Source organism: Fistularia commersonii, chromosome 20, assembly GCF_037954325.1.
Source record: "Fistularia commersonii isolate RoL2024-O1a breed Wild chromosome 20, RoL_Fcom_v1.0, whole genome shotgun sequence".
In the NCBI taxonomy this organism is placed as follows: Eukaryota; Metazoa; Chordata; class Actinopteri; order Syngnathiformes; family Fistulariidae; genus Fistularia; species Fistularia commersonii.
This window is the reverse complement of record NC_141303.1, coordinates 10,514,651-10,524,606: the sequence shown is the minus strand read 5'-3', so window position 1 is coordinate 10,524,606 and position 9,956 is coordinate 10,514,651. Positions and strand designations below refer to the sequence as shown.

General features: G+C 41.0%; 2 protein-coding genes and 1 long non-coding RNA gene across 3 annotated transcripts; 2 read left to right on the top strand and 1 right to left on the bottom strand.

Moving 5' to 3' along the window:
* Positions 1-157: 157 nt before the first annotated feature.
* On the top strand, positions 158-2,355 carry churc1 (churchill domain containing 1). Its single transcript, XM_086167569.1, has 4 exons — positions 158-334; positions 553-688; positions 972-1,042; positions 1,143-2,355. Exons 1-4 carry the CDS (start codon positions 296-298, stop codon positions 1,233-1,235), a joined length of 339 nt encoding a protein of 112 aa, XP_086023695.1. The 5' UTR covers positions 158-295; the 3' UTR covers positions 1,236-2,355.
* Positions 2,353-9,701, bottom strand: ttbk2b (tau tubulin kinase 2b). Its single transcript, XM_086167568.1, has 15 exons — positions 9,390-9,701; positions 8,872-8,994; positions 8,623-8,770; positions 8,075-8,148; positions 7,856-7,996; positions 7,659-7,763; positions 6,921-6,986; positions 6,743-6,835; positions 6,527-6,652; positions 6,283-6,440; positions 5,897-6,086; positions 5,360-5,574; positions 4,808-5,273; positions 4,011-4,711; positions 2,353-3,422 (listed from the first exon to the last, which is right to left on the bottom strand). The coding sequence occupies exons 2-15, from the start codon at positions 8,938-8,940 to the stop codon at positions 3,077-3,079; spliced, it is 2,898 nt and encodes a 965-aa protein (XP_086023694.1). The 5' UTR covers positions 8,941-8,994; positions 9,390-9,701; the 3' UTR covers positions 2,353-3,076.
* On the top strand, positions 3,234-6,909 carry LOC147222902 (uncharacterized). Its single transcript, XR_015107714.1, has 2 exons — positions 3,234-3,359; positions 6,765-6,909. It is a non-coding gene; the product is annotated as an uncharacterized LOC147222902 (long non-coding RNA).
* Positions 9,702-9,956: the final 255 nt, after the last annotated feature.

The following is a 9,956-nucleotide window of genomic DNA, read 5'->3' as shown; positions in this document are numbered from 1 at the left end:
ACGCCCGTGTCTGACGCTGACCAATCATAGCCTCAGGATGATACCGGAAGTTAATGACGCACGACTATCACAGATTTACAACCTATTAAACCCCTGCAGAACCATTGTTTTTCTACCTTGCCAGCGGTGGTGATGTTTTGTAGCTCTAATAAACAGCAGGGTTGGATGTTCCGTGCGGAAGGGAAGGGCCCTTTCTGCTAAAAACATTCCGCTGCCTGTGTTGAAAAATAACTTCGTAATATTTAAAAGTGTAGTATTTTAACAAGTACACGTTTGTCATTTTCTGTAAGTTAAAATGTGCAACGGCTGTGTGCGAAAGGAATACCCCGAGCGGGTAAGTAAATATGATGGAGAAGGATCCTCCCAGAAAAGAACGCTTTTACTTTAAACCAATATGTCAAACATATAGCGTAGTAACCGAATATCGATAAGCTGATTAGTGAATCTTAATTTACCTGGACAAGTTTCTCCTCATATCCTTTAAAGCAAAAAAAAAAAAAAAAACAATCTGCAATGAATGTGGTGAGAAGTTTTGATTCTTCTACTGCTTAGGGGAACACTTGCCTGGAGAACGGCTCCTTCTTGATGAACTACCTGGGCTGCGTCAGCTGTCAGCAGAGGGACTTCGTGTTGATCAGTAATAAATCCACGGAGGATGAAGACGGAGAGGAGATCGTCACATATGACCGTAAACACCTATTCGAAAACCCCTTTATGTTGCACTAACCAAATTATCAATCATTTAAAAGAACCCCTACATACCCCTGCTCCATAACTAGTGTCATCCATCTGACCCATTACCTGTTTTCCCTCACCAAAATTAATGTCTTCAGATTTCTTTTAAATCTGAACGTACATTCCAGAAACAGATAACTCTATAGACTTGATCAAATAATGTCTGGCAGTAAGCGACAGTGCTGGTATAAAAAAAATCATCCAAGATTTAAGAAATATGTCTCTTTGCCTTTCAGATGTTTGTAAAAACTGCAACCACGTCATTGCCAGGCATGAATATACTTTCTCTGTTGTGGATGAATACCAGGTAAGTGTATTATATATATTCTCGAACTTCTAAACAATTTAATCGAACAGTATCAGGAGTGGCATACCTGTGTACATTAGTCTTCTTGTGTATCGCTCAGGAGTACACAATGCTGTGCATGCTGTGTGGAAAGGCAGAAGACACCATCAGTGTCTTGCCAGATGACCCGAGACAGTCTGCCCCTCTTTTCTAGATGCCAGAATACATCAATCCTTCGTGGTTTTACTAAACACACACACACACACATACATGCTGTTGACTGGAGATGCATTTTTATAATCCGTTTTGGAATGAATGCATTTTAAATGTTTAAGATCTTGAAATATTTATCATTATTGTGCAGTGTTTAGTGTTTGAGCAGAAAGCATTGATTGAATACTACCATCAAAACTTTATATGTTAATGTTCACCTATAGTGCACAATATATGTTCCATTAGTTATTTGACAAAGTAAAGATTTCAGACATTTGTTTTATGCTTTGGCACATATGCATTACAGAACAGTTTAAGGCAGCCCAGTGCTGCTGAAGCTTGCTAAAAGAAGAGTCAAAACAAACATTTCAGGAAATAAAGGGGTTAATTTCTTTACTTTAGGCAATTTTGCATGTAGAACCATGAAATCACTGTTATCGGGGCATTTTGGGAGTTTAACCCCATTTTAGGTGTTTGGTTTTTTTTTTTTTTTTACAAATACATGCTATGCTGTAGCTAATCCCACAGGTTGTCTGCAGGGACTTTGGAAAGATAATTGTCATGACGGAGTGCAGAGAAATAATGATAAGCTTTACTTTTATTCAAAGCTCACAAGTTGCTGTTGTTGGGTATTTATACAATTTGACAAAATATTACAAATCTGTCAATTACTTGTTAAAGCAAATGTTTTCTCACACCAGAAATTGCAGTTTTTGTGTTAAAAAGCAGCCAGTGATATAGAGGAGCCATGATGTCTTTGTGACTGTCATTTACATGTCCTGATTCAGTCACTGGCTTTTCAGCAGGCTTTCTTGTGGTTACGACATCTCTGACAAAAAGCAGCTGCACTGACAGAAAGTGAGAAGTGATTGCGCTCAGGGGATGTGTCAATCTAACATGGTGTAATTTGTTATACTGCCTTTCTCTGTGGCTCTTCAACATGGTCAACCGACAACTTATTTCTTTAAGGACTAGAAAATATGGTTGTTTTTGACCTTAAGTGGACTAAGCTTTTAGCCAGAAAATTTTTTTTAGATATGAAATTTTGTTTTTTTTAAGCTGCCTACAACACACAATTAAACTTGTGTCTTGATGCAAGAAATAAAAATACATATTCATCAGCATTATGATGTGATTTTATGATTAGAAGCAGTTCATTAAAAATACAGAAGATGTACAATGAATAAAAAAACTTGCAATGATACTCATGCACTGGCGCAATACTTTGTTATGAGTGCACTTACATGTACATTGTAATACGCAGATGCAGTTTGCGTGACAAATATTTCCAAGCAAAGAAAAAGCCCTACTACACTGATATGCAAAGATGAAAAATTGCTGGTTACATACTATCATAACTCTTGCAGTTTTACAGGAGTGAAGTCAGCATAGGACTGCATGCTGGTTTTTGTTCATGAATGCTGATGTTGGTGTTCTGCTTGGTGTTATTTACTATGTGTTCCTACTGCAAATACTTGGTTGGATTTAGTGTATACCATTTTCCTAATGGTAACTATCTACATTTAACATCTCTTCTACGTCCCTTAATTATTTTGATTGTTTTTGGTCTCCTATTCGGCTTAAATTTAGTTTTAAAGAGGAGAATGAGAGGTAAGAGTTGGCAATCTCAAGGTTTCCCAGACCTTTTTGTTTCAGGTTTACAGGTAATAAGCCACATTGTATTTTGAGATACACGTCCAACAAATAAATAAATAAATAAATACAATTTATCATACATTTTACATTACATACAATACATTCCCTTGAGTAAATACCATATTTACACATGCTTGTCTGGGGCATATAGTTACACAATCTGACTTGATTATTTCTGTCGAACAGTCATCGGCTCACTTTGCCTGACCCTTGGCCCTCTTGAACCAGGCCCCTTCCCCTAGAGCCGTAGCCCCACTGAACTTGCTCAGAAGACCTTTCTTGCTGGAGTGGGTAGCGAGGTGGAGGAGACCCAGACAAGCTTGATGGAGAGCGACTTCGTCCATGGAGCGCCCTGCTTTCACGGAGCTCCTGGCGTGAAGGGGAGGAGCTTAAAGAGCGCTGTAGGGAGGAGGAAGAGCTGCGAGGGGGGGGGCTGAAGAGCAACCCATTGCGATCCTGCATCAGCTGGGTGAGACTGGCAAGAAAATCTGCATCGCTCGTGCTGCTGGCTCGTATTCTTAGACGCCGCCGTCTGGAGAAAATCATAGGAAATGACAATCGCGAATCTGACATCTCATTTAGTACTAGCTTCTCAAATAATGTGTCACTTTGCATATCATCCCATGTGTATATTGTGACTTAAGGATTTTAAGACCTACTATCATTGATTTTCTTAACATTATTTCTAATCCGACATTTCCAATGGTTTTATAATTTATGAAACTTATAGGGTTTTAATTACTAACCAATGAAAATAATTTTTATCTGGGATGCTATTGGAAACGACAAGAAAAATACTAGTTTTTTTTTTAAACAATGTCAGATTGAGTGAGAAGTCTATAAGTGGATCAAAACCAGTAAACATTAAGGATGTTGGACTAGTCAGATAGTGAAGGGCTGAAATTCCTTTTCTATACAACTGTCTTGCCTATTTTTCTGTCATTTAAGCAAACACAAAAGAGCCTCACTCAAAACAGCTACTCAAAGTGTTGTAATGTTTAACTTCACTTGTTCGACACCACTTAAATCCAGGTGGCACCAAATCAGCTGGGAAAATACTTCTCAAATTATCTTAAAAATACTGGCAAATGTTAATTGAAATGACAGCCACTGAACATACCTGTTGTCCACACACGGGCGGACGGGTGGCTTCCCAGGAGGTGGACGTGGCAGAAACCTGCTCGCCAGTTGTTCAGGTAAAAAGGAGGCACTCACAGGTCGTGGGATCTTACTTTTGCTACCTGACGATGAGGAAAGGGAAAGAGGGTCTTCCCCTCCACAGTCTGACCTGGAGCCTCGCTCTGAGGAGATCCTGTCACGAGGCAAAGCACCAGGGAGGTTGTCACAGGACAGAGATGGAGAGGGAGAGTGAGTGGGGGAGCCTGGTACAGGACTGCTCCAGCGATGACGTCGCTCCAGGTTAGGGTCTTTAATCGGGGAATCCAAGGGAGTGCTGGAGTCTCGTACTGGGATTTTGCTCAATCGTGTGGATGAGAGACATTCTCTTTGCTTGAGTGGAGCTGGAGTTGGAGAGGAGGTGACTGTGACTGTGCTTTCCACAGCTCCACCAGCTGTGTCAGCTTGGGGCTGCTGATTTGGCTCAGAGGAACGATCAGGAAGACCAGAATCACTCTCTGGATCTCTGTCATTTGTTAGATGAACAGCGGGGCCTTTGGCAGGGCTTGGCGATGGAGCCAACTCCACATTCTCTCCATCCTTTAAGAACTGCCCAAGGACTTCATCAGATTTACTGTGTGGGGCCTCCAGTGGTATTGCGTCACTCTTCTCCTGTATAGGAGACTGTGACATGCCACTGGAGGACTGAAAAGAGTAATATGATAAATGGAGTGTATAAAACTCTTACGAAGAAATAAAAAGGCAGGAATAGAAATTAAATCGCAATTTGATTGCTAATACCTGGTCCACTGGAGGTCTTCCCATAATGACTGATGGCATTTGGCCCAACATCCCTGGCAATCTCCGGTGGCCCAGTAACCATGTACCAGGCATGGACATTTGTGACAGAACAGGACTTGGTGGCATAGCAGATGACTGGCCATCCTGGGCTTCAGAGTGGCCCTCAGTCACACCAGCAGTGGGGATCCCTGTCTTTTCCTCATAAAGGGCTTCTGCTGGAGGCTTGGTGGCCCCAGAGCCACTCCCTTGCTCTAATTCTAGCATCACCCACTCCTGGGAGTCACCCTCTTGTGGTACAGGACTAAGATTTACTGCAACAAAACCACTGCTTGCTGCACCCTCCTCTGGGTCAGGGGTTGCTGTGCCAGAGTGTTCTTCATTGCAAGGGGTTGTCTTCTGCTGGTGTTCCCTCTCAGGAAAGGCTTTCTCCCCAAAATGAGAAAGGACAGGGCGCTGTTTGCCCAGGCTGAAACAAAGGTAATTGTGGAAAGGTGAGTTTAGGTCTATGTTTTCACAAGACGTAATAACTCAAGATACACAGAAAGTACTAACTAAGCCTCAAGGAAGCGCTCGATCGTAGGCTTGGGTTCAGGTGCGAGTCTTTTTTCAAATGCCAAGCTCTGACTGTGTCTCATTCTCCGGAGCAGTGGTGCGCCACGTTCCAAAAACATGGTTTCTGATCGCACACGCCGAGGAGAACTCTGCATTGAGCCAGTGTTGGGGCTCTGGTTCCCTTGGTTCTGACTGTTCTCATCCTCACTCAGCACCTGCACAATGTCAGTAATAATAACAATTATTTATATTTATACACACACACACACATATATAGACGCACATATAAATATATACACACACACGCACACGCGCACACACACACACACACAATATATATATTGTATGAAGTTATTTTAAAAACAGCCGGAAGTTGGGTGGATTTCCTCTTATTTCAATGAAAATAAGGGGAAGGTAGGATGTAGATTATTGCCAATTCACTACACTGCAACTTAATTAAACCATTCACATCATAGAAAGTTACAAAATCTTTGCAGCAGATAAGAAAAAACTGCATTAAAACTACAGTGCTCTGACCTTCCTGATCATTGGCTGAGCATGTTTATGGTTCTGGTTGCTGTCCATTGCTTCCCAAACATCTCCACAAGGAGTGGTTGGTGTGGGAATTTGGGGGAAGTTGTCAGCATCACTGAGGCGTTCCCCTTGCAGGACATCCTCAGTATTCTCCCTCTGCAGCTCACATGGCAGCACTGAGGCATTGGCCATCCTATGCAGGGGAGGAAAGTCACATTGCAGTTCATTTGCAAAGAACTTAGAGCAGCATTTTATGATAACTCATGGACAGAGAGGATTTCTGTTGTAACAAAACTGCTTGCTATATAAAATATGCATACTTATGAAAAACAAAACCTAAATTACAACAATCATCAGTCATTAGTAACCAAGCTTTAAAATGTAAATACCCCAGATATGCCGGTGTGAGGCGAGTGAGCTGCTGAGCAGTAGTGGCTGCTGCAGTGATGGTCAGCATGTCTCCAGAATCACATTTTTCCCAGTCATAAGGGTCATTCTGCAGTACATTGTGGCTTTTCATGGAACTGTCAAACAGTGACATCAGGAGCTGTCAAAGAAACAATACATGTCACCATCTGACTGTTGAAGAAAAACATTATCTATTGAATATACAATGTATGGTTGATGGCCAACCTGGTAATCGGGCTTTGTGAAGTAGTCCAAGGTTAAGATATGGTCCAGAAAAGTACCAAATTCTGAAGGAAGGTGCTTAAGCATTAACTGATGATCATAAGTCTCTTTTAGATTTCCTACTTGCTCCTGTGAGAGAACACGAACATGTAATTTTTTTAGTGGATACATATACAGTAAGCTGCAAATACAGTAAAGAGATATCAGAGAAACACTAACCTTGTCTTTAATTTTCCTCCAGGGAAGCTGACCAACCACAAATTCCACCAGCATGTAGAAGAGTGACCATAAGTCATCATGACGACCCATCTCCTGCAGACGCAGGCATCCACATTTTAAAGGGTGAAATACAGTAATTGGTATGACAAAATAAAAAAAACACTTGATTCAAGCTGACCTTATTCTTATGAGCGTTGACTGAAGCATATCGAACAGTTCCTCTAAAGCCTGCCACAGGACGTGGCTGGAAGACATTAATTACAGTATACTTAGATATAGTATACAAATAACAGGCCATTGTTCATTACACAATATTCATGGGTCCCAAATGCATCTGTGTATTTGTAAGGCAACAGGGTTAGCACTTTTAGTTAAAAGATAATTAATAGGATCAACAAGGCTTTCACATCCGTTTGGGATGTTCACAAACTAACATTGCATGAGGGTTCACATTACACAGCAGACATTTTAAGAGTTGGTAGAGGCCATTAACATGTATCTTGAGTGATCCACTTGATAACAGACAAATCTAAGCATATGACTTTGAGCCTGGAATTAGAAGGTGCCTCAAGGGATCATCTGCAATCTGATCTTCCAAACCAAATAGATGCAAGCATCGTTTTCATATTTCTAACTTGAGAAAGACTGTAATGCACATCCCGTAAATATTACAAAACAAAAGTAAATACGTTCAAAACTCCCCAAAAATGCATAGCTATAATTTTTGACATAAATTGATTCGGCCACAAAAAAGAGCCATGTGTGAACCTGTTATTTTGTTTCACAAATTTGTGTACATTTTCTCCCTAACTGAATGGTTCATCCATTGTAATGGATATGTGACACAAATGTGGACTGGTAACTTCCTCTGTCTGTTATCTTGATGGTTACATTTTACTCAGGAAAAAGAACTTACTGGACGGACTTCCTGGTTAGAGTTGGTAAACTGACGGGCCAAACCAAAATCAAGCATATAGCAGCATCTGCAGGTACTGGCTAGTCTTCCCATTGCAAAGTTGGACTGCAATTATACACGTACAAGCAAGTTTACATATAATCAAGGAATCATTCAAAATAATAAATCTGCATAATTCTGATCTACAGGCATCTTACTGGTTTAATGTCACGGTGCAGGAAGCCAACAGAATGGATGCTTTCAATGGCTTCTAATATCTGTTTCCCTAGTCTCAAAGTTGTGGAGAAAGAAAAGGTTCCCTGGGCCATGGTCCTGCGCAAGTCTGCCAGATTCCTCCCCTTCAGAGAAATACATTTATAAGTTAGTAAGACAAAACTTTTCAAAAAAGAAACAATCTTGAGAGGGAAAGAGCATACCTGGAGCTCCATAACTACGTAGTTAAAGCGATCATTTCGGCCACAGCCCACAAATCGACACACATGGTCTTTGCCTGCCAAAGAAATTTCAATATACCATTTGATTCTTATCATCATTAGATAAAGTAAAGTGTTGTCATTTTCAAAATTATCCTCCTGGGTTTATTTTGTAGACTCCTGAGTTTAAACATACATATTTTCAAAACTTGGGAAGATCAACTTGCATATGAATATGCATATCCAAATGAATTTCACCATGAATCACATGATCACAAAGTGCAACAGTCACTTTCTCGATTATTCGTTAATCCAACCACTAAGTCTTTAAGGATCTTTGGCTTGAATTTGGGTTATATATTCTTTGTTTATTTATTAATTTCAGAATAATTAATGTATTTATTTTAAACATTTATTTATTCTTTTAAGAATAAATAAACCAAATTCAAGCTACTGCTGTCGAAGAAAGAAAAAGAACATGTTGACTTTTCTGTTCGCCTAATCAACAAAGTTCAAACTCCATTATCAATGAGAGCAACACAGTTACTCACCCTGCAGCTTCTTCAGCACAGCTACCTCCATCTTCAGCACCTGCTTGGGTTGCTGCGCTGACTCCACCTTCAGGGCAACGGTGGCCTGGCTCAACTGATCCAAAACCTCGTAGATCTCCCCAAACCCACCACCACCTATCTTTCTTAACTGCATAAGAGAACAATTTCAGATCGCTTAGAGGTCACACGTGCATTACAGTTAAATATAAAAAAGTTACATGGAATTTTGTTAATTCAGCGACACCTTACCACTTTCCATCTGTCTCTGACAACGTCAGCCACTGACAGGATGTCTGCGTGCTCTCCAGCCGCACTCATCCTGAGTGCCCTCAGCTGCAGCCTGAACCTGGCATCAGAGATGTAACACCCTCACTGCAACCGGGGAAAACATTTGTGTAGTCAGTGCATTATCCTTTTTGTCCTCGCCGTAATGCATAACGCCTGCTAATAAGGCGAAACGAGTCAAAAACCCTTACGGGTACCATGCTTAAATGATCAATGTGTGTATTCTCGTCTCAATGAAACGGACAGCAGTGATCACAGCTGACTCAGTGCCAAAAGCAACAATGTTCGGCGCAATGGTAGTCGTGTGTGAATGTAGACGATAAAAGGCTCCTTTAGGAACATTCATTTAGTCAACAGGGAACTAATGTCTTAGCTAAACAGCTGATTTTAAACGCGGCGGCTAGAGCGATTTGGCAAACAAGCTAACTAGCTTGTTGATGATGATGATAACCGTTAGGCAACAAACCACCCTGACCTCTTACCTTGCTTCGTTGCATCACGGGTATTAAAGGTCTGTGAAAACGAAACCGTTTCCACGTAGCCGGTTTTTTCTGGGTTCATTGTAACTGGTTCTTCATTTTTGGAATAAAATCGTGATGGAGTTCCACTTCTGGCGTTAGCTGCTAACTCACTAGCCTGCTAATAGACGGGGACTGGTGCCCGGCGCATTCTCTCACAGCAGTAATTGTGACGTCACAAGAATGACGGCGTCTGATTGATCCGGAAAAACCCGCATCGCAATCAACCCCCCCCCCCCCCCCCCCCCAAAAAAAAAAACAAAAAAAAAAAAAAAACGCTTTTCTTCTTTGCCTTTATTTTGGACCTTTAAAATCACGTTTAGAAGTGTATATCGCCATCCCCTGGAGAAAAACAGAAAACGTATGGTTTTAACATTTAAACCTCGTCTTACAGGCTCTAAAGTTTAGAGAAAACGTGCCTTTGTTGAGAGTCTAAACGAAGGCACGTTTAAATACGGAGCGCATTTAGCTACACTGAGCAGATCGATGTGCATAACGGGGCACTTCACAGCTTGTGAGCATAGTAGTTTT

Excerpts from the sequence above, each read along its gene's own strand:
- churc1 (XM_086167569.1), top strand. The coding sequence starts at position 296 with ATGTGCAACGGCTGTGTGCGAAAGGAATACCCCGAGCGG. Across the intron at positions 335-552 it reads GAAAGGAATACCCCGAGCGG|GGGAACACTTGCCTGGAGAA; the intron begins GTAAGTAAATAT and ends TCTACTGCTTAG. Across the intron at positions 689-971 it reads GGAGATCGTCACATATGACC|ATGTTTGTAAAAACTGCAAC; the intron begins GTAAACACCTAT and ends TTTGCCTTTCAG.
- ttbk2b (XM_086167568.1), bottom strand. The coding sequence starts at position 8,940 with ATGAGTGCGGCTGGAGAGCACGCAGACATCCTGTCAGTGGCTGACGTT. Across the intron at positions 6,987-7,658 it reads CTAACCAGGAAGTCCGTCCA|CCACGTCCTGTGGCAGGCTT; the intron begins GTAAGTTCTTTT and ends AATGTCTTCCAG. Across the intron at positions 6,441-6,526 it reads TCACAAAGCCCGATTACCAG|CTCCTGATGTCACTGTTTGA; the intron begins GTTGGCCATCAA and ends TTTCTTTGACAG.